Genomic DNA, 24082 nt, shown 5'->3' with positions numbered 1-24082 from the left:
GCAACAGTTTGATTTCTGGGAGGTTTGAGGATTACAGGAGCATTGTGCTCCAGGTGGAAAACATCCAGCCTTGGGGTGCACTGTGATCAGTAGGGCTAAGTCCATTACATATGCATAGACATGCAGAATCAAAGACTTCATTGGTTAGAAATTTAGAACGATGACCAAGGTTGTGGCCAATGGTAACAATTATGCAACTCCAAGAAAATTATTTACTCAACCATCAAAACCGGTTGAATTATGAGCGTTTCTTGTGAACTACAAAGTGAGCATTTGCTTGATAAAGAAATCAATTCTATCTGATTTTAAATGATTCCTACTACTTTTCATGTCAAATTCAAAAGTACACGGATCCAGACTCGTCTTCAAAAAACAAGGCATCCCTGGTGTAAAATCCAAGTATCCAACTTCAACGTTCTCTATGTCCAACCTCAGCACTTCTAGCTGATAACTTTAGAAACCACACCAGCACCAACTGTTCGACCTCCCTCCCTCAAAGCAAATCTTTGCCCTGTTTGAAGACAGTGAGTTAGTGCTACTACATCAGTGGATTATCATTTTATTTAACATAACAAGAATCTGACAAAGTTGAAGTGCTAAACAGAGCAGAACCAACTATCACTAATGGTTTTTTGGAATAAAAACTCGTCAAAAGCACTAGAAAGCAGGTATCATTGAATCAATCTGTCACCGAATTCTGTTAGATTCATCTTCTTACTACAATGGCCAGAATCTCAGAACAAAGGGCAAGTTTACGAACAATTCAATTACAGATCTACGATATTAAGTATTGCAAAAAAGAGCATACATATTTGACTCCTATCAAGCCATACTTACTACTTCCAAGAGAAAATTTTTAAAAAAAAAAATCTCCCAATCTCTGGTAAAAACTCTTCCTTTCATCGGGAAAAGGGAAGGGGACATAGAAAGTTATAAAAATGAGGCTGCAATTTTCATAAATCAATTTTTGTCACAAACTACAGTTTTTGTGCATCAATTTAACTAACTTAACATTATTCTCAGAGTTTTAACTTACAGATTTTTATTTTTTTGAACAAAAGTTTTAACTTACAGCTCATCCAACTAAAGTCCACTTTTATTGATTACTTATTCTACCACATACAGACAGTCAGAATGGCTATTAGCTAGCCAGGCTAGGATCTAGGAGCCGCGAAATGTAGGCTGTAACTAATGAGATGAAAAGACAAGCCTTATATAATATTAACAACCACAGACACTAGCATTGAAGTTACAGTCTTAAACCAAACCACACAGCATCATAACTTAAGCAATGGTACAAAAGAGCTTCATACCTGGTTCAAGAGGAACAGGTGATATCAATTCAAAAGTAGCAGTCACATTGTCACCAGGCAAAACCATCTTTACTTCTTCTGGCAACTCAATTTTTCCAGTAACATCTGCTGTTCTCAAATAGAACTGAGGCCTATAGTTGGAGACGAAGGCTGTGTGACGACCACCCTCATCTTTGGTGAGAACATATATTTCTGCTTCAAACCTTTTGAATGTTTTGCAACTTCCTGGTTTAGCAATCACCTAAAGTAATCAAGAGATATAGTACATCAATAGCAGATTAATGATTTAGTTTCAAGCACAAACTGAAGTTGATCATCAAAAATGTAGGTAAACACAACTTTAACTTACATTTGAAGAAATAAAACGAAGAGTATAATATTTCATGAGAAACCATAGGAAGTCCAAGCATTTGCTAGTCTTACAGGTCCTTCACATGCCTTCTATTATTTCTTTCCTTATCCATATACTCCCTCCGTCCCCAAATGATAGTCCCTTATGGCCTATTTTTAGTCCCTAATTGATAGTCCCATTTGCTTTTTTCAAGTATCATTAATATCAATTTTTTATATCAAAATTCCCTCCAATTGCAACAATATTTGTGCAAATTTAACTTTCCCATATAAATTTTGTTTTTCAGTGTACTTTTATTACTTTCTCTCTCTACTATTTTACATGCCAATGTAAATTTATCTTTTCAATGTAATTTTACTACTTTTATTCAAGTTTCTTAATTCCCGTGATTTTTGCCCATAAGGGACTATCATTTGGGGACGGAGGGAGTAGATGATAAAAAAAACGGTTGGTTGAACCAATTATAAATTATCAAATGCCTTCCATAATTTCTTTCCTTTTTCATCCAGTACTTGAATTGGTTTCTTTCCTAATCCGTCCTATACTTGAAGTTTTTCCCTTTAAGACATTAGGAACTCAACTATTATCTTTAGTGTAATGCCACTTGAGTGATTAAGGTATGGTTATAGAATTAAAATTGCCTTGCTTTTCATTAATACCTTGTAAATGGCTAAGCACCTATGTCCCCATGAGTATGACCTTATCCTTGACTTACGGAAAGCTCTGTATACTCTAATATTATCATACTGAATATCAAACCCTTATAAGGTCTCCTAGTCTTCTACACTACATCTTCAATTATGAGTTCATAAACCATAAAGATTACATCAAAATTATTTGTATAACAAAAAAAAATATGAATAATAATAAATAAGCCAGAAAACAGTGTTAAAACATCAACTGAAATAGAGCACACAATGTTCTTCTGACTTTTTTTTTTTTCCATGTGTGTGTCATGTCTCATGTGTGGGAAGAAATAAAGGGGAGGGGAGGAATACCTAAAAATCAAAAATTGATTGCAAGTGAGATGAGAATGTGAGATTAACAAAACAGACTAGATCCAGTGTACCTGTCCTCGCTGTACATCTTCCCTCTTCAGTCCACGCAAAAGAAGACCCACATTGTCTCCAGCCTAGGATACATTATACACGCAGAATTTTTAGTCACATACCATACAAAATACATATATGCAAATTGCAAGAATCAACTTCAATCATTTTACCTGACCGTGATCCAAAATTTTCTTAAACATTTCCACACCAGTCACTGTAGTTTTCACTGGACCACCCTGCAGTGTAAACAGTAGGATCAAAATGAACACTAGTTACAGTTTGAAGGAAAGAAAACATCTTCATCAACATTTCACCAGTAAAATTTGTAAAGCATACATAAGTTTTAGGTTTAAAATAGCTCATCATATTACAAAAAATTAAAAATCATAGCAACAAGTTTCAACTGTACCGGCATTAACCCCAAAATCTCTACATCCTCTCCGACTTTGATCATGCCCTGTTCAACACGACCAGTCACCACTGTTCCACGTCCCTGTATCAGGAGATAATAAAAATCAGCTTTGCCAATGTAGGCCCTCTCACCACTACTTTATCTATAATGAATTGTCACTTAATATCTATAGAATGTGTCAGAAACAAACCTCAGTTTACGAGAAGGTTAGCATAGTAAACTATGCTAGTTGCTCTACCAATATTATTTATAGCATTCAGTATTACATTATTACTATCTACCTTAATTATCACAAAATAGTAAGCAGTTAAGCACAACCTTACTGTTTAATGTTCACAAATCTTCATGTTTAAAATATGAATTTCAAGCAATATCAAGTACAGACTCATATACCATCAATGCCTAACAATATTACAAGTAAGCAAGCAGCAAATGTCAATTACTCTTAATTCTTTAGAAAAATCCGACATAAGTCTAGTGTACCTGAATCGAGAAAACATCCTCAACTGGCATCAAGAAAGGTTTGTCAAGAACACGGACAGGGTCGGGAATGTATTCATCGACAGCATCCATTAGCTTCAGGATAGCTTGCCTCCCAATTTCATCATTTGTGCCTTGCAAGGCAGACAAGGCTGAACCCCTAACAATAGGGATGTCATCCCCAGGGAATTTGTAGAAGCTGAGAAGTTCTAAATGCCCCCAAAGTATTGCATCAACAGACAAAAAGGTCATGTTAAAGCAAATTGCTAGTACATAAATCATCACTCAAAAAAATCCACTACTTATTTTTTTGGCAACAATCCTATAATAACAGTTAAAATTTTTAAACTTACCACGGAGTTCCATTTCTACCAACTCAATTAGCTCTGGGTCATCCACAGCATCCACTTTGTTCAGAAAACAAACCAATGATGGCACACCAACCTACAAGGAAAATGAGAAACAAATTAAAACATTTAGATAGTTGAATATGACAGCATCTTACTCCCACCATCCCATGAGTTATATATATCTTATTCGTATGTCCCATAGTAAATAATTTTTCTTTCAAGTAACTTCTCTACTATTGTTTCTAAAATTTGGCCCCGCATCCACCCAATTTTTGCTCCATGATTTTTCACTCGCCATAAGCTCAGTGCAAAATTCAACATAATGCTTGTTCACTAGACAGAAAGACTAATATACTATCATGAAGAGTAGTGATTCAACCAAAACTTGTATATCTCACAAGACTCGGAGAGCATGTGCTCCCCTAACCTTTTGTATTCTTCAAATGATGGTCATTCTCTATATAGACCAGAAATCCAGCATCTTTAGAGTCATTACTAGAATTCTAACCCAAAAATATGTATTTTTGCTTCAGCAATTTGAATCTTACAAACAACTGTATCCCACTCATGCTAATACAAAACCCATTATTAATTAGCCTTTTTCCCTTCATCACTTTTCTTGCTCTGAAAATGGGATATTGGAACAGCTATACTTCCAATTTGCAAAAATATAAACAGGAAAGTACATGGGATGCACTGTCTGATGTAAAATAGAAAATGGACAAGAAAGAGGGATGCAGCCCAGTACATAATGCACCAATGCAGATATTCTAACAGTTATTGAAGCACCTGACGGGCAAGTAGAATATGCTCCTTGGTCTGTGGCATGGGCCCATCAGGAGCAGACACAACAAGAATACCACCATCCATCTGAGCAGCTCCAGTAATCATGTTCTGTTAAATCCAAAACAAATAAAATTTAGCACGTAAGCAGCAAGAACTGTACAGACCTCTACTATAACTCCTGAACATTACAAATGGTGGCTGATAAATAAAAATATCCTATGGACTATAATGTCAAACTCTAAAAGAGATTACAAAAGGGGAAATTTCACTGCTATCTACCAACAGATATTTCACTGTCTGACACAAAGGACATATAGAAGCCCACAAGCAAGAGGAAAACATTCATGAAAGAAAGCCATGATATAATAGCTTTCAGTAGGGTTTCTCGGTAACAAGAAATTCACAATAAACAAAAATACAAGTACAAATAATAGGAACAAATAAAAGAAGCAAAGAAGCTAGCAAAAGTTCAAAGACACTACTGTTTCAGGTGAACACAAGAAACGATATATGGAACTTCCAGAAAAAGCCTATAAAAGTTCTCTACTCCTACCTATGGCACAAAAGATGCCAAAGCAAGATTGGATTCTATAAATAAAAGTTCCCAAACAAAACATGTCAAAGCACAGAATCATGTGTTCCCAAACAAAACTTTTATCCCCCTCGCCACCCACCTACCCACCCCCCTACAACAACAACAACAACAACAACAAACCTGCTTACCTTGACATAATCAGCGTGTCCAGGACAATCAACATGTGCATAGTGTCGCTTTTTAGTCTCATACTCTACATGTGCCTGCAAAATCAATTAATTTGATATTGGATCATAAATTTTCAGTAAAGTAAAGAGGCACTAAGACAAGCATGCAGTCTGCTAACCGTTGCAATGGTAATTCCTCTCTTCTTCTCTTCAGGAGCTTTGTCAATTTCATCAAAGGCAACAGCCTTGGCATTCCCTTCTTCTGCCAAAACCTATCCAAATAAAGATCACAAATTCAGTCATACATCCTATTTGACCTAGTTATGATAGAGGGAAAATATGAGGCATCTACCAGCAAAGCCAAGGGAGGAATAAAAGAAGCAAGTCAAAGGAATGAATATAAAAGTAATAGCTCAATCCACCTTTGTGATTGCTGCAGTCAATGTTGTCTTCCCGTGATCAACATGTCCAATAGTTCCTACGTTGACATGAGGCTTTCTGTATCATCAAGAAAGAAAAACAATTAAGAATCTACAAATAATAAGGAAAGGTAAACTACTTCAACTGATTATCTTGTTATGTCCCTTTCCTAAATATCTTAAGTTTCCATATGACGATTCATTAGCCGACCCCAAATCATTTTGGGAAAAAGATATGTTGTTGTCGTTGTTGTTGTAAAATGAAATCAGGAAGTCCTTCATGAATTCTACATCTCAGAACTAAGTAATCTTTATTCAGGAACTTAAAAGCTTGTGGAATTGAGAGCTAATTGGTCAAGACAACTTAATTTATGCCTCTATATTGTGCACAGTGCAGGTTCGGTTCGGTTCAGTAATTATAACACATGTGGCACATGAACTTAATTGCTCCAAATTTCTAGAGTCATATTCATGGCATAACCAAAACTGTAGACATAATTAAGACATGTACTTCCTCCATTTTCTTTTACCTGCAACACTTCCCTAAAAAGGAAATGTCACAATATTTGCAACACACTATAAAAGGAAAGATACTTAAAGGAAAAAACTATACTATATCTCTTATTTAAAGCACATGGCCCACTAAATTACACTCCTAACAACCACTCATCCTATTTAAAAGTTTATATAAAAGTTTATTATATCATGTAAACCCCACCTTTCTTAATTACCGCCTAAAGGGTATGTTGCGCCTAAAAGAAAACGGAGGAAGTATATCTTATCATTACAAGAGCTAACAAAGTATGTGGCTATAATAACTAGTGGAAAAGATTAAATGGTTAATGATTCGATCACTACTCATCCATTTATATACTATTTTTTTATCATGTTCCTACAAATCATTTCTTGAGCTACTGAACACAGACATTATCTTTCAGATGAGCAATACGTTGACTTCAAGAATTACGTTGACTTAAAGAATTTACAGGTTGAGAACAAATCTGTGAGGGGTGATTAATAATTTAGTATAACCTGGGTAACATTTTGCGGGGATAGCGAGATTTCAGTATAGATAGTCAAAAATTGACTTTGACCCCAAAATGCATACTAAAGCAAGCGAAAAAACACTAAATGTCTGTAATGACTTAATTGTAAAATCCAATTGAAATCCTACAAATTGTGTTACCAAGAGATCAAATCATTTCAACAAGATAACAAATGCAGTTCTTACAATTAACCGAAAATTGCTAAAGTGAGCGAAAAAACAGTAAATGTCAACATAAATCCAGATGATTCCCCAATTTTTATTTTATTTTTAATTAAATCAACATAGCATTTTTTTATTCAAAATGACTACTCAAGCTTGATCTCAAAATGACGAGCTCAAATGATGCACAAAGATCATCAAAACACAATCAACTTCAAATTCGAAGAATTCATCAACCAAATGTCAGATCATTTCCTACTAACTCAACACAAAAACACACTCATTTTCAAACACATAACAACAAAATCAAATTCAAAAGTAAGAGAAGTCATACGATCGTGTAAAGGTAGCCATAGATCGCAACCAAGAGGAGAGAGAAGAAGACTCATTTCTGGAAGCTTGTTCAACAATGGCGGAAGTAGGAGAGAGAAGAGCTCGGCAAGCGTTGGAGTAGAAATGGATTTGGTGGGAAGAAGAAGGAAGTAGTCGTTTGGAATTAGGGTTTCGCAGAGCAATTGACGCCATTTTTGGGGATTTGAGGAAGAAGATTTGGGGAAAATGAGGACGTAAGAGGGTTTTAGCCGCACCAGAAAACGGAATCTGAGGGTTTTAGGATTTTGTGTTTTTAGGGGTTTTTCTTTACTTTCGAATGTGGAGGAAGAAGAGTGGTGTGTGGTTTCTGGGCCTTTTTTTGGGCTGTCTTTATTACATGGAATGGGCTACTAAGTTTGTTTCTTTACTATTGGATTGGAGCCCAACCTTCTAAAAAAATATATGGTCGGGTCAGGTTGGATCAAGTCGGGTCCATTTTGTCTTGTCGCGTAATCAAATAATCGGGTTTTGAAGAAATTTTTATAACTCCAACAATTCGCGTGGCAATCTCACTATATTTAGTGAAAATTAAATGATGATATGTAACATAAGAAACAGTGTAAATAGAATTATCTCTAATTACTAGACAACTTTTTCATGAACAACCATTATTCATAAATTCTCACGAACAATTAAGCATAACAACTAGGTAATAAGAAAAATCACAACAATGTTTGACGATCGGCCTAATTAGTGAAAACATCTCTAGTAGATGATTTTTGTAATAAGGGTCTGTTCTCTTCAGCTTAAGTTCAGTTCGTTCAGTTAAGTTCAGTTCCTAAAATCCTCCTCTCATAAAATATTTAATTCAGTTCAGCTCCAATCAATTCAGTTCAATTCAGCTCAGTTTAGTAAATCAAAACAGGCCCTAAGTAAAAAATAATAACAACAACAATAAAAAAATAAAACACAAAATATTAACATTAAAAATAACAATAACAATATTAAGATATTAACATCATTTTATAAAATATCATTCTTTTCTTACATTTGATATGTTCTGAGTCGACTATTAGGTTGAGTGTATGTCTTTTTAAACACACTAGTGTTGTAAGTTTGGGAGGGCATTGTTCACATGATGGGGTTGGGACGGAGAGTGATTAAGTATATCTTTTACTCGCCACATAAATGAGAGTTGAGTGTGTGAGCACTAATCTTGAATTCTATATGCTCTTGCGGTTTACTCTATTTGACAATTGCTAGGGATGATGAGTAGTTGGATGGATTAGATTGGTTGACTTTGATGCATATATGTTGGATTTGCCTTGAATTGGTTATGCTTGGTTTTGATTGATTTGGGGTGAAGTATGTTTTATGTGTTCATTGATGAGCTATTTGCTTTGGGACAAGCAAAGGTTTGGCTTGGGAGAGTTTGATATGTCTATTGTATATAGTGATTTACCCCCGTCCCTTGGTCATAATTAGGAGTACTTTTGGCTCTTTAGAGCCACGTTTATTATAAATATGTGTTTTCTAGTGTTTTCGTAGTTTTGGTATTATTTTATAGGAGATTGCAGATTTCACTAGTAGAAAAATTCAAAAAAACTCCGGTCAATGGCCACCGGTTTTTGAAAATCGGTGGCTTAAAAATGAGCGGGATAGGCTAATTCACATTGCCACCGGTTCAAACCGAACCGGTGGTGTAATACCCCGTATTTTTAACGTATTTTATATTTTATTTATTTATTTATAAAATATATTTTGGGTCAAACTATTTTGATTATTGGATTATAGATTAATCAAGTATTTATATTTGGGCCAACAAGTATTTAATCCAAATGTAGCCCATCTTCATTATAAGCCCAATCACCCTATTTTTACTTTTGGGTCACCTATTTCAACATTTAAAGTCCATGATTATATGAAGCCCAAACCTACACTAATTACCCTACACTATATATATCTACTAGATCCCCAAAATTTCCCACACAAAAAGGTTAGTCTTATTTTCTTTCTTTTTCTCTCCTCTTTTCATTCTAGCTATTTTGATGATTTTATTTATGGATTTTGGTTTTAATTATTCAAAGTATGTTTAATTAGTATCATAATTATGTTTTGATGATTAAAGATTGTAAATTTTAAATAATAAAGTGTTTTATTTTCAGATTTCATAAAATTATAAATTAGGGTTTTAAAATTATTAAAGACTTGATTTTTAGGGTTTTTATGAACAATTGATTTAGGGCTTTTATAGTAATGATGTCTTGAAATTTTGGTGATTATAACTACTAATTAGTTTAACTTAATTCTAGATTATTTTGAACTCATAATTCGTGCTTTAATTTATAGATTTCCTGTTCGTTAATATTAATCCCGTTTTAATCCCGATCAGGTTCTAAACTCATCCGATTTTGACAAAAAAGTAGTGTTTTCCATGTGGAAACAACGTTTTAAGAAAGACTCACTACGATTGGTAGTGAGCACCACCCTCTCGTGGCCAAATTCAGCCTCTAAGTATGATTTTCGGGCAGTTTTTGATTTTTAACGAAGTTTTTTTTAAATTTTATCCTTGAGTTTAAAGGGTAAGATATAATCTTATTTTTCTATGGATAATTTAAGTATGAAAATATATTTTGATGAGGTTTTGAAGTGGTTTTGATTAGTTTAAAAATGCTGGAATTTTATTAAAAGTAGTATAATTGTGATTTTAATAAAAGGGTGTGATAACCTATTAAAAAGGAGTTTAATTAGGGGTTCTTAAATAATTTTCAGATTATTCTAAATAGTTTAAAGTGAGTTTGAGTTGCTGGAAATTGTGTATACAAGAGTAATTAATTTAGTATTATTGTCCCTTATTGTAGGAGACTTGATTCGGGAATTGTTGTAGTATTTTCGGCCACTTTATGGGCTTAATTAAGGTACGTTCGCGTACTTAGCATATTTGATGGAGTAGAATCATGCTATGTTTGGTTTCAATCAATTACAAGTAGTATCATGCTAAGGTTCATGTATTGAATTGTGAATTATTGGTGTTGGTGATTGAATTGTGAAGCATGAATTATTTGTGATGATCTATGGATTGGAAAATTATATTTTGGCATGATTATGTGGACTACATATTTATTTATGGCATGTTAGAGAGCATGTTTAATTAAACTAATTGTTTAATTATGTTTGGAATATTGAAAAGGAATTTTATTATGGTTCATATAATTTTTATTGATGCTTTAAGCATGAGGAATGAGCTATATAAGTGTCTATGTACACAAGGAATAAATTGTATGTCGGTGCCTTTGTGCACTTAAGGTGTTTTAACACCGAGGGATAGGATTGTTGGCGCTTTATGCGCTTAAGGTGTCTTTGACACTGAGGTAGATTTAAAAAGGGTTCAACATTAAATTATATGTGGTCACTAATCATTCAAGAATTAAATTGGTATGTGTGTTTGTTTAAATTATTATGGATGATTGAATTGTTATGCTTTGTGAGTCATCACCAAGTCTAATAATATGTAAACAACGTAAAGTGAAAGAGATTACGCACCAAAACTCTTGGAACGTATATACCTTGAGTATGAACATATGGGGGGAGTTATGGGGTTTTATATTTAACCATAACTTCTAATGGAGTACAGGACGCTGTATATTCCCTTTTTATTATTATGCGCTGGAATTCCGCCACCAATGTGTGGCACAGGTGATACTGGCACGGTTAGCTCCCGTGTCAGTGGTCCTCAATTTATTGAGGCAGGTTTGGTTGGAAACCCGTTCGATGTGTAATCAACACTAAATAAATTAATCTGTGTCCAGTAAAGAGTCATGTTGATTGTTGTGTGTGCTTGTAAACAGGTGCAATGAGGTAAGTATGGGTGATGCTAGGAGTTGCATGTTAGTGTGTTTAAATACGCTTATGTACTCAGCTTTGCTGATTGTGTGTGTTGTTTGTGTCTGGCTATGTCTTTATCTTGGCCCTACGATGATCCATTTTAATGGAGAGTAGTGGGGACAAGTGGAGATAATCTTTTCAGGCGTTAAAGCACATATTCATGACGGGGCATGAGTGAAGAACGAATCATGCTAGTTTCTATTAGTTGAGATGTGGTTTATTTCTTTCAAATTTTATATTATGTTATGCTTATGAGACTAACGCAAAGGTTTTCATAATTTAATTGGTTTTGATAAGGGCCTTCAATGGTTCCAAGTTGTAGGTTGATTTTATTTGACTTCGTTTGACTTTGGTTGACTTTTAAGTTGACTCGTTTTTGAATGGTTTTGAGTTGAGTCTTCCGCTGTGTGTCTTTGATAATTGCCTTAGCCATTTTCACGGTGGCGGTAATGTCTTAGATATTCCTAAATCGTATTTTAAAAAGAGTAAAGTGTGTATTTAAAGGAAAGGAATTTCTAGGGTGTTACAGGTGGCATAAATGGTAAGGCCACCGGTTTGAACCCGTGGCAATAATCAATTTAAAAAAAAAAAAAAGCGCCCCCTTTATATTCTCCAAACCCTAGCTACCTCATTTCCCCTCACTCCCTCAGCCGTTCTTTCTCTCTCCTGCTCTCCCCTCTCTTCTTTCTCTTTCAATTCATCTAATCTGCACCCTCGATCTCCTTCTCCCTCTTCTCTTCTCCCTTCGATCTCCTTCGTCTCCTTCTCCCTCTTCGATCTCCTTCGTCTCTCTTCTCCCTCTTCGATCTCTTCTCTTCTCCCTCTTCGATCTCTTCTCTTCTCCCTCTTTGATCTCCTTCGTCTCCTTCTCCCTCTTCTCTTCTCTTTCATTTCCATCATCACCAAGACCACCACGAAGACATGCATCACGAAGAGCGGCACGAGGTTTGTGTTTAATTAATCGATTTTTCTTGGTTGATTAATCGGATATTATTGGGTTTAATTGTTTGATTTTCTGGGTTTAATTAATCATTTTTGGAATTGTTTGAGTTTCTTAATCAATTTTAATTTGGTTTTAACTTGATTTTAATCAATTAATTCTGGGTCTTTGTTTTTTGAGTTCGTGAATCAATTTCATGGTTTATTTTTCCTCGATTTTTTTAACTTATTTCTGGGATTTTGTTATTATTTTTGTTTAGTTTATTTTTCTGGGTTTTTGTTTCATTACTAGCTATTGATTTTCCTGGGTTAATTAGTCGATTTTGGATTTTTTGAGTGTTTTCATTGATTTTAATTCGTTTTTTAATTGATTTTAATCGATTCTAAGTCGATCTCCTTCTGGGTCCTATTCGATTTAATTCTGGGTTTTTTTTTCTTTTTTTTTTTGAGTTCGATTTGATTCACATTTTGTTTTTAATTCTCATTTTTAAAATCAATTCGATTTTTTATAGTTCGATTCAATTCTCGAGTTTTCACTAATTCTTGGGAATTTGTTTAATTTTTTTTTTCCCTGGGTTTTAGTTTTCTGGGTATTTGTTTGATTTTTTTTTCTGGGTTTTTTTTTCTTTTTTTTTTTGGTTATTAATCGATTTTTTTTTTGTTTGATGCAGGTATATTGATTTAGATGTAGATGTTAAATTGAAGAATAAAGATGCAGGATTATTGATTTAGGTGTTATATGGGTTGTTTTTTAATTTAAATGTTGTAATTTTTTTTTTGGGTTTTTATTGTAATTTTTCTTTTTATTTTAATGTTGGAATTTTAGTTTTGTGTAATTTGATTAATTTAGTTCTTGGAATTGTTGTATAAGTAATTTAGTTGTAGTTATTAATTTAGTTTTTTTACTCTTAATAAGTGTATAATTACTAGATACTGATGAAAATATGTGTGTTTTTATGTATTTTACATGTAAATATATTTTCTGCTACAATTTAAGTGAAATAAATGCAAAAAAAAAAAAAAAAATTGTTTTTTATGGGCATTATTGCCACCGGTGGCAATGCTTGTTAATATCATAAAAAAAATTGCGGGAATCATAACCGGTGGCAATATTTGTTTTTGCCACCGGTTTTGAACCGGTGGCTTTTTAATAAGATTATTGCCACCCCCCAAATGGCCACCGGTTCAAAACTGGTGGCATAAGGGGGTTTTGAACCGGTGGCCAATTCATATTTTCGCCTAGTGTTTGGAGCATTTTCCCATAATTATTGGAGCCACTACGAGCATTAGAGGATCATGACCGTTTTCCAGAGCCCAAGGTGGTTAGAGTTATTAAACCAAGTTAGAAAGACCCAATGAGGAAATCCGGATTGGGCCAAGGAATAGCCCAATCGAGAAGTCCAAGCGCCCGAGATCTCGCTCGATTCAAGAGTGTCCTCGCCCTGAGGTGCGCCCGACCAAGAGAGGCCGAAGAAAAGGAGTCTCGCACCCGAAGCTTACCCCGAGGAAAATAGGCAGGCCCGTAGGGCGAGATGGCGCCCGATCGGGCGCGTATTTTGGAAGGCTGATAAGCGTCTTATCTAGTTTGTTTTTACTAAGGATTTTCTAGCTTAGTATAAATACGCTTTTGTTAAGTGAGTTTAGGACACTCTCCCCCCCCCCCCTAATTACTTTTCTCATATTTTAGTTTTAAGTTTTGAATTATTTTTCTCTTATTTCTCTCTCTACACTTTTGGTTTATGCAATTCATTAATTCCATTACGATTTCTTTCCCTTTTACTTTCAGTAATTCAATTCATTTGTTTAATCATGTCTTGTTTAATTACTTTGCTTTGTTTAAGTTTCATTATGTGTGAGTAGCTTTATTTCTAGGGTTCTTGGGGATCCATAAATAATATGAATGGTAATTTATTATTGTTGATTGTCAATGTTTGATTAATTTCATATTGATTGATTTAATGCTATGCAATTAGATTTAATGATATGTTTGATTAATTTATTATTGTTGATTGTCAATGCTTGATTAATAATATGAAGGGTAATTTATTATTGTTCATGTATTTTTTTTTTTTTGAACAATCATTCTACTTCACTTGTGTAGTGAAGTTCGTATTCATTCTTTTGTTGATGTGTTACTTTATAAAATTTGATCGAGTATATTAATTTACATAAGCAATAATTTTTTGTTATTAATACTTCTTTTGATGATTTCAATGTCGCCGCATACACATGTGATTGATCACTTTTATCAATTAACATTATAATAACGACCCTAACAATTGTCGCAATTTGTTTATGGCATCACCATTTTAGCTCTAATGGCTTGTAACCACATTAGAGAACAAATCTATCCTTATTCTCAGCAGAATTAGCACCTCCCTAATGATAGCTTTATACTTCACCACGATCCACCTTATTTTCTCTTTTTTGTTCAACTTTGCAACTTAGCCCCAATTGTACATTCTATGTACAACCTTCTTCTTGGAACCATCTTTGCTCCCCTTTTATTTCCTCGACTCGGACTTTGGTTATTGCTTCCCCTCGACATATTTGGCTGACTATTGCTACTTATCCATTTGATCATAGCTTACCATTACATATTTCCTCGTTCAATACCAATTCAAGCATAGAGAAGAATTCATGGCGAATATTTTCTTCATATTCACAAGATATGCATGTTTTCAAATTAATATCTTTACTTGCCTAATTAGTTTTCAAGTCCACTCCTTCAAAAACTAAAAACTACCATTTACCACTACATTGTTAAACACTATTAATGAATCAACTAATGTTTTGACTGAAACAAAACAATACGGGGTCGTTTGGTTCACACGGGGTAAATGGAATGGAATAAACAAAGGGAAAGAAAGATAATGGAATGAAATTACCCAAAATTTTCTATGTTGTTTGTTTTAAAAACAAAGGAAAACACTATCACCAATCTCACCACCATACAACCACCACACCACCACCTAATTTCTTCACTTCTCACCTTTTCTAGCCACCACCCAACCCCCCCACCACTCGCCGCACATCCCCAACCACTCACCGCCCTTCGCCGTCGCTCCCCTACTCCTCGCCACTTCCCCCCGCCCTCGTAAAACCTTCCCCGACCCTGCAAAAACCCTAGAATCAACTCCATCTCTCTGTGCGTCAGCTCTCCCACCATCCTCGAGGGTGGCCGACAGTTTTTACATGGAGGAGGAGACCGAGATTATAGGGTTTTCGAGGTAGGGGAGAGATTTCTAGGCGGCAAAGAAGGGTTGCGAGAGGAAGGTTTTTGAGCGGCGAAGAGGTGCGGCGACTCGGCGCGGGGTAACTGGGTGGTGGCTGGGCAATGGGATGGTCGAGTGGTGGCTAGAAAGTTTAAGAAAATAGCTATTTATGTGGTGGGGGAAGGTTTTTAGGGGAGGGGAAGGGTTAACGGTGGGCGGCGGTGGTCGGGGAAGGGGTGGCTATGGCGGTGGAGGTGGAGGTGGAGGTGTGACTGGTGGCAGTTGGGTGGTGAGGGTAAGGTAAAAGGGTGGTGGCTAGTGTGGGTGTGGAGGAGTGGCTAAGGAAAGAGAATGGAAAATTCTAGGGGGGGTGGGAATGAAGTTGGAAGGATTTGGGGTAATGAAGGGGGCAAAGGGAATGAAAAAAGAGTGTTTAACAAACAACAATAAAAGGAATCAGGTCAGTTGATTCCCATTTCTTTTAATGAATACCCCCAGCCAAATGACTCCTAAAAACTACCCAAAATATATTATCAAACACACTCTTTACTATTAACGCGAAACAAAAAATGAATAGTTGGTTTTCAAATCGGGTTTCGAAGCCGATCGAGTAGATTGTGGTATAGATCAAATCACCCATCCATCATCTATGAGTCTTATGACCCAACCCTTAAGCCATAACCTTAAAGCCCTCTTGTTTTACACTAGGATTTCCCGCTTCTTCTAATAGCTCACTCTTCCGTAACCTCCCTTTATAGTTTCTCTCTCTCTCTTTCTCTCTCATCTTCCTCCATTTTCTCTCTCCTAGCCGCTCCCGCCACCGCAGTTGCCATTTCTTTCTCTCCTATCAGGTGACTGATTCTATATCTTTTTCATTGTTTCTGATTTTCTATTGATTTCTGTAACTTGATTGTGTAATTTAACTGTAATTTGCATTTTAATTGCCTTACTGAAGTTTCTGTTTTTAGGGTAAAATTCTGCCATTTTTGATAGTGTTGTGGGATTTTATGAATTGGTTTTTGAATTTAATTTGATGTGAATCTGTAGATTTGTGGGTTGATTTTGATTTTGGAATTTTGATTCTGTTTTTTTTAGGGTAAAGGGTTTCAGGAATTGTAGTGTGAAGACTGAAGTGTTTCAGTTTTTAATTTAATTGGAAAAAGGTGAGTGATTTTGAAAAGAATGGAGATTTGTTGATGAGAAGTTGAAAATTGTTTTTTTTGTTTTTGCTGAAAGTTTGAATTTTGGTGTTTCTAGGGTTTTTGGGTAGACAAGGGTTTCTGATGGGGAAGGATGAGGAAGAGATGAGAGGGGAGATTGAGGAGAGGTTGATTAATGAGGAGTACAAGATATGGAAGAAGAATACCCCGTTTTTGTATGATTTGGTGATCACTCATGCGCTTGAATGGCCGTCTCTTACTGTTGAGTGGCTCCCTGATCGAGATGAGCCTCCCGGGAAGGATTACTCGGTGCAGAAGATGATTCTGGGGACCCATACTTCTGAGAATGAGCCGAATTATCTTATGTTGGCTCAGGTTCAACTCCCTCTTGAAGATGCTGAGAATGATGCCCGGCATTATGATGACGAACGGTCTGATATGGGTGGATTCGGGTGTGCCAATGGAAAGGTATCCTTTTCTTCTTGGTTCTTTTCATTTATTTACATGTTTGAATTTCTGTCTTTTCACGGTCATTTGCTTGCATTTGTGTCATTCGTTGTGTGGAGTTATTGAGTTGAAATATTGATATGATGTTACAGATAAAGAATAAAAAGATTTATACCTAATCGACGTGCACAAGTAGATACTTCCTTCACTCCATATCACCCGCATTATACCCTTACGGCACTCATTTTAAGAATGAGATTTGATTGTATAAACGAGCAAATTAATCAAAATAATTTCAACACAGGCACAAGGTAACCTATAAGTTATCGTTGCTGCTAAACTTATTTTGATTAATTTGCTCATTTACGCCATCAATTCCCCTTCATAAAATGTGGGGCCAAGGGGTATGTTGCAAGTAATATGGAGCCGAGGAGGTATATTGGAAAAAGTTTCATATCTGGATTTATGGAATGATTTTATGCTTATCGTGCCTAGTTGGTGTATCATAAATTCACGTTGGCTTCCTAGCTTTATGTTTTTGTGATGCGCACAGGCTATAAGGCCCATAAATGCATGAAGGGCCTGCCAAATGCTCGTGGATCACGAGTATCTCACTATCTTGCTCTCAATAAGATATGTATTGATCCCAGGAAAATGGTGGCTCATTTATTGGTGATTGCTAGGGTCAAAAAATAGTTTCATTTATTGATAGTGTTGGTCAGTGGATGTATTATTGTAATGTCAACTTGTTGTCGATTCTGCTGGAATTACTCGATCCACCCGATAATAATAGACCCTTATCTGTTACTTGTGATCTGACCTTGTTAGTTTGCCCCATGATTCTGTACACTACTGGTCCCAGCCTCCCAAGGTTCTAAGTCATGCGTCCATGCTTGGTGTGGATATTCAGTGTTTTTAGAAAGTGCCTAATTGTTTACTGAAAGTGTGGAAGCTCAGATAACGCGCTGAATTTGAATGCACAGGAAATCTTTAATTGTGTGTTTTATAAAAATGACAAGGAAATGTAGAAGGTATTTTGGAATCAAATTACTTCATTATCTTGAGTTAGTGATGCAACCAAATGTGCCATGTTTAACACTCGTCGCTGTTATGGTGAACTAAGTATTTGATATGTTTGCAGTTAAGAACTTAAAGAAGGCCACTTATAAATTTATTAATATATTTTCTTAGTATGGATTATTTTGCTGTGAATGTTCGTTTTAGCCCTAACTTTATTTTTAAAATTTGTGGTTGAACTACTGCGAAGTGGCAACATGTTTTTTTCTGATTTGTTAACCTTGCAAGGTTTGGATGTTGTTGCTTTCTTTGCTAGATAAATGCTTAAATCCCTGTACGTTTATATGACCTTAATATATTGATCAACTCTGTTGGGTAAAGTATTTATTGGACTTTTGTGCTCTTTTATGGTCCCATATTAGCCGTGTTTAAATGCCATGTCTTTCCATTTTCTAGTAACTATAGTACAATGCTACTTTTTATGAACTTTTTTGGATAGTATCTTTAACTCATTGATCAATTTGCATGAATGCATGATATTCATTTCTTAATGAGCTTTCAAATTATCATGTTGTACAAAGCCGTACCCCTACATGAAGACTGGTATATTGTTTGCCTTTATAGAGCTAACTCGGGAGTTAAGATATTATCATCTGTGCTACTTTAATATGCTTCTATCTGTGCTTTCAGGTACAAATTATACAGCAGATAAACCATGATGGAGAGGTTAATCGGGCCCGTTATATGCCTCAGAATCCATTCATAATTGCCACCAAAACAGTGAGTGCAGAAGTATATATATTCGACTACAGTAAACATCCATCAAAGCCACCACTCGATGGTGCATGTAACCCCGATTTGAGGTTACGGGGCCACAGCACTGAAGGTTATGGTTTGTCATGGAGTAAATTTAAGCAGGGCCATTTATTGAGTGGTTCTGATGATGCTCAGATTTGTCTTTGGGACATAAATGCGACTCCTAGAAACAAAAATTTGGATGCAATGCAAATATTTAAGGTATATCTTTCTGTCAGACATAAACTAAAAAATTGCTTTGTATGTATTCATATGCTTGTGCAAATTCTGCAATTCATAGATTAAAATTCTTAGCATCTGTAAATATTCTTTCGCTTAAGATGGCCAAATATTACCTGTGAATCTGTAATTATTGTTAACTTTCTCCTTTTTTTGTTAATATTTACTAAATGCTGTAAATTATGGTATCTTAGATGAAAACTACAATGCACTAAAGGGGTGTGTTTATCATCTTAGTGATGTTTTATGAGCGCACTTTAATTTTCTTTTTTTGGATATAACATCATGATGATCATGATTTGCATATGTAGGTTCATGAAGGTGTTGTTGAAGATGTTTCATGGCATTTGAGACATGAATACTTATTTGGTTCTGTCGGAGATGATCAGTATCTTCTTATATGGGACCTTCGAGCTCCATCAGTTACCAAGCCTGTCCAGTCTGTTATTGCCCATCAAAGTGAGGTGAGCCATAATTGTTAATTGTTATGGGGGTGAAGACAATTTATATTATCAGAATATTGTTATGAGTGGCTTTGGTTTAATTAAAGCTTTATTCTGTATTCTGCTCCCCCTATACTGATTATTGGTCTAAGATTTTAAATTGCCTACAGATATAGCCATCATAATTGCTATTTTAAACACAGATCTCACTCTCTTTTGGCTAAACAGTCAGAATTCCCAAATTAAGTTATCTAACTTTAATTACTTTGATTCTGAGCTCTTGGAATGACGTAGTTGGTAAAGAAATATCCTTTTAAAATATAGGAGTAGAAAGGAAAATATAATTGTTATGACAGCAAAGACCCCTAATATACTGATTTAAAAAGTTTACTAATAAAATTTAATTACATTTCCGGTTAACTATTAAATTAGGACTAAACCTTAAACACATGATACTTGACGTAACTTGTATATTGAAAAAAACAATACATTAAATTTGTGAATTCTGACGTTAGATAGAAATAATCTGAAAATTGGGTTAGATAGGAAAAACATATGGATATGTGTTTAAACCTGATTTGCCATTGAGGTGAGCCCCATCACTCTTTTATTAGCACGTATCATCTTCAATTGCAATATAGTAAAGTGTTTTATACTATACTATTCCACTTATTTAGGTAACAGTTGCTGCCCCTAATAGTTGCCTGACTCAGGTTGTTAATCATTTGTACTGTGGTCACGCCCTCAACCTGCCCTCACCCCACCAAAAAAAAAGAATAAAGGAATTGTTTCCTGGCGCTTTATTTAATGATTTTTAAAATGTATGAAATTTGGTATGTGTATGTAAGAATGTATCATTGTGTTGGGGTGTTTTCATTGTTCATGGAATTCAGAAGCTATCTTTTTTGTTAGGCTAAAAAGATTGTTGGTGCGTGATTTTGTTTCTTGAATCAGTCTCTTTTCTGGAGGCTGCTTTGTCCTCTCTGGAATTAAGTTATATGTCTTCTCTGGTAGTTATACTAATTCACATGATTTATTTTCAACCTGTCAGGTGAATTGCTTGGCTTTTAATCCCTTTAATGAATGGGTTGTGGCTACGGGTTCAACTGATAAGACTGTCAAGTTGTTTGATCTAAGGAAACTCAACACTGCACTGCATACTTTTGATTGTCACAAGTAAGAATGAACAATTCTTTCCTATTTGTTTCCCTTTATCAGAGAACTTTGAAGTCTCATACAATGATTTAATGAGGAATTGCTCTGCTACTTGACGTCTAATTGTGAAATGTGTACGATGTGGCAGGGAGGAGGTCTTCCAAGTTGGGTGGAGTCCTAAAAATGAGACTATCTTGGCTTCGTGTTGTCTTGGTAGGAGACTGATGGTCTGGGATCTTAGCAGGTAACTGCTGTTTGTTTGTATGGCTCTTGTGCTTGTTAGTCCATACTTTATAGTCTAAAGGAATAATCAGTTTTTGGTGAGTACTTTGTAATTCCAATTTGTGATGTTAAATGTCTATTAGAGCAAGTAATAGTAGGTATAATCAGAATTTAAAGTGTCACTTGTGATTGTATTCAATAATGGTTGGACAACACTAAACAAGTTAATTCTGCTAACTTGCTACGTTATACGGCAGTTAGCTGCCAGAAATGGTAGGGGGCTGTATTGCATGTCGCTTGGCACATCATTGAATGATTTTATATCAATTACGGACTTGGTTTAGACATGTAGACTTGTCTTGGAGGGTTTGAAATTCTGAATGCATTTGTTGCAGTCCATTTATGGTGGTAGGGGGTTGTATTGCACGTCTCTTGGAATTCGAATGATTGTTTGTTTTTATTTTCTTTGACGAGGGGGAGATAACATAATAATTAAATAGCATTCCACTTTTAGAAGTGATTTAATTGGCTAGCCCGAGTAGGCTCACTTACCTTGTACAGAGGGCTCATTTAGCATTTGTTTGTCCTGCGTTGGAGTAATGGAGTACTGGAGCTGCACAGCCGCAGTAAGGCTAGTGACTATCTTTTGCTTGCATGTTTGGGATTTTTATCACCAAGGAATAATATGTTTTGCGTTCTGTATTATTAAATTTTATAAAACTATCTTCTGTTACATTTGCGTGGAGCAATGAGTGAAAGGATGTGCATGCATTAGCTTTAAATAGAATAAAAAGAAATTCCCGGTCAATTCTACTTACTAATGTTTTTGTTTGTTTCTGAAATTGAATATAAAATAACTGCAAATAAGTTTGTATGTTTGCTAAGCATATGGGTTTAAATGAGCAACAAAATGTATGTTAATTTGGTGAGAAGGAAGTCTACATGAATATCAAGTGATGCATTCACTTGTATAATGTCTGAGGGGTTGTCAGTGCAGTTGCGGCTCCTTTCTGTTAAGGTACAACTAAGTTTTTTCTAAATCTGCTTGAATTTTTTCCTAATTCGCAGAATTGACGAAGAGCAAACGCCAGAGGATGCTGAAGATGGTCCGCCGGAGTTGCTCTTCATTCATGGAGGCCATACCAGCAAAATCTCTGACTTCTCATGGAATCCGTGTGAAGATTGGGTTGTTGCTAGTGTCGCCGAGGATAACATTCTTCAAATATGGCAGATGGCTGAGAACATATACCATGACGAAGATGATTTATCAACAGATGATGCAACTGCTGTCAAGGGCTCTTAGATTTAATTGTTAGGGTTAACTATGGGGAGTAGGTACATTTAGGGTTTGTGTATCTCCTGTTTTCTGGGTTCAGGAATTTGCTAAATTGAACCAGCCATCTTTATGTTCTAATCTCCTATGAGTTGGTAAAATTGTTCGTTATGTATTATCCATCTTTGTGAATTTGTTAGGCGTATATGATGAATGGTTGGCTATTTTGATTTATGTTTTGTTAGTAGTTTAGCGAAATTTGGACTCAGAGGTCAGAACCTAGAATCCCAAGCATGTTGCAGGTTCTACTGTGCTTTTTACTATTTATTTCCTATACCTTGTATATCATACTGTCATGTTGTTTCTCTAAACTGAGGGTGTCCTTGATGTTAATATTGATGTTTGCTTAACTTTTAGGAACGGTTGCTTTTACACAGTTCTTGTTCTTCAGCATTCTTTCAGTTTTTAAAGCGCAGAAAACTTTTACCCCAGTAGGTGAAAAAACCATACAATAGAGGAAAATTTGATTTGAATAATCCAACCTTTACGTGATTCTATTTTAATAATCCGACCTTTTGATTATACATGAATAATCCGAGCTTTATATCCCATTCTATTCTATCAAGCCAAACCAGTCACCAACCTATAACACTAGGTTACCTTGCCACATGTCGAGTTTTGATTCGTCTAAACATATATATTTTTAATTAATTTTTTTTAAATCTTAATTCTTTTTTTTACTTTTTAAAATAAAAATGATTATATTTTTCAAATTTCTCCCTTCCTCCATTAAATCTGGCCATCATGACCCTCACCACCTTCTTTCCGGCCACCCTCCCTTATCAGCCAGGCAGCCACCCGAAAACGACCACAACCCACCTGACAGTTGAAAATGGCCACAACCAACCTGAAACCAACCGCAACCCCACCCGAAAACCCCCACCCTTGAAACCCCCAAAACCCCCACCTTTTAAACTAGCAAACCCTAAAACCCCCACCACAAACACCGACACCACCCAAAACCTTCTACCCTCTCACCTCAAAGCGTAACCCTTCTCCGGCAGCAACCGCAAGCAGCCGCCACAAATCGTCCCCGTTGCTCCCTCACCACCGCCACAAAATTTCGCAAACCCCTGCCTACCGGATTTCTCTCATGGAGAGCTCCCTTTGAACACTGATCAAGCCCGTAACAGAAAGTCGATACCTACAAGAACCCCCCCTCAAACACCGGAACCCCAACCACGCAAATCTGGGTTTTGGATTTTGGGTTTTTGGGTTCTGGGCTTCATGGGATAGAGGGGTGGCTGGGTTCGGGGGTTGATGCACGGAAGAATTGGAGAGGGTAGAGATGGCTGGGGAGAGTGAGGGGCGGCAGGGGAGTGAGGTGGTCGGAAATTAGAAAAGGGAGGGGGACGTTTTACGGGGTGGGGGAAGGGAGGGGGGGTATTCGAGGGTGGGGGTGGGTTTTTCGGTGAGCTCCGGCGGCGGGGGAAGGCAGGGGAGATGTTTTAGGGATATGTGGATATTTCCCGGCGGGTTGGGGAGGGATGTTGGTGTTTTCCGGGGGAAGGGGCTGGTAATTACTTTGAATTTTTTTTTGTTTCTAAGATTTTTCTAATTTTGTTATATTTTTTGAATTCATTTTTTTGTTTAAAAATTTTTTAAAGAAAAAAGAAAATTTACCTGAAGAAAAGGTCACCGGTCATCTTGGCCTAATAAAAAAAGAATACCCCCTAAAGCTTGGATTATTCTTGAATAATCCAAAGGTTGGATTAATAGATTTGAACGAGGAAAAGGTTGGATTATTTAAATCAAATTTTCCTACAATAAAATGTAAAAGGATAGAGGACATAAGGAAAGGAGAGGGGGGGGGGGGGGATTCGATTCTCATCAGTGACAAATCCCC

General features: G+C 35.9%; 2 protein-coding genes across 3 annotated transcripts; one reads left to right on the top strand and one right to left on the bottom strand.

The window, feature by feature from the left end:
• Positions 1–184: 184 nt before the first annotated feature.
• LOC145594619 (elongation factor Tu, mitochondrial-like) lies at positions 185–7696 on the bottom strand. Its single transcript, XM_081650946.1, has 12 exons — positions 7408–7696; positions 5870–5945; positions 5627–5719; positions 5469–5543; positions 4749–4853; positions 3963–4053; positions 3613–3818; positions 3127–3210; positions 2888–2953; positions 2735–2797; positions 1314–1554; positions 185–511 (listed from the first exon to the last, which is right to left on the bottom strand). Exons 1-12 carry the CDS (start codon positions 7596–7598, stop codon positions 441–443), a joined length of 1362 nt encoding a protein of 453 aa, XP_081507072.1. The 5' UTR covers positions 7599–7696; the 3' UTR covers positions 185–440.
• An 8430-nt stretch (positions 7697–16126) lies between these two features.
• On the top strand, positions 16127–22408 carry LOC145594618 (histone-binding protein MSI1). 2 transcript variants are annotated; one of them, XM_081650944.1, is made up of 8 exons: positions 16127–16275; positions 16520–16587; positions 16682–17052; positions 18739–19065; positions 19395–19547; positions 20578–20702; positions 20830–20925; positions 21972–22408. In XM_081650944.1, exons 3-8 carry the CDS (start codon positions 16708–16710, stop codon positions 22204–22206), a joined length of 1281 nt encoding a protein of 426 aa, XP_081507070.1. In that variant the 5' UTR covers positions 16127–16275; positions 16520–16587; positions 16682–16707; the 3' UTR covers positions 22207–22408. The 2 variants fall into 2 exon arrangements, with proteins under 2 accessions (XP_081507070.1, XP_081507071.1); XM_081650945.1 differs by having other exon boundaries at positions 16195–16209; positions 16518–16587.
• Positions 22409–24082: the final 1674 nt, after the last annotated feature.

This window comes from Chenopodium album, chromosome 19, assembly GCF_948465745.1.
Source record: "Chenopodium album chromosome 19, dcCheAlbu1.1, whole genome shotgun sequence".
Taxonomy (NCBI): Eukaryota; Viridiplantae; Streptophyta; class Magnoliopsida; order Caryophyllales; family Amaranthaceae; genus Chenopodium; species Chenopodium album.
This window is presented reverse-complemented; position numbering and strand designations above follow the sequence as displayed.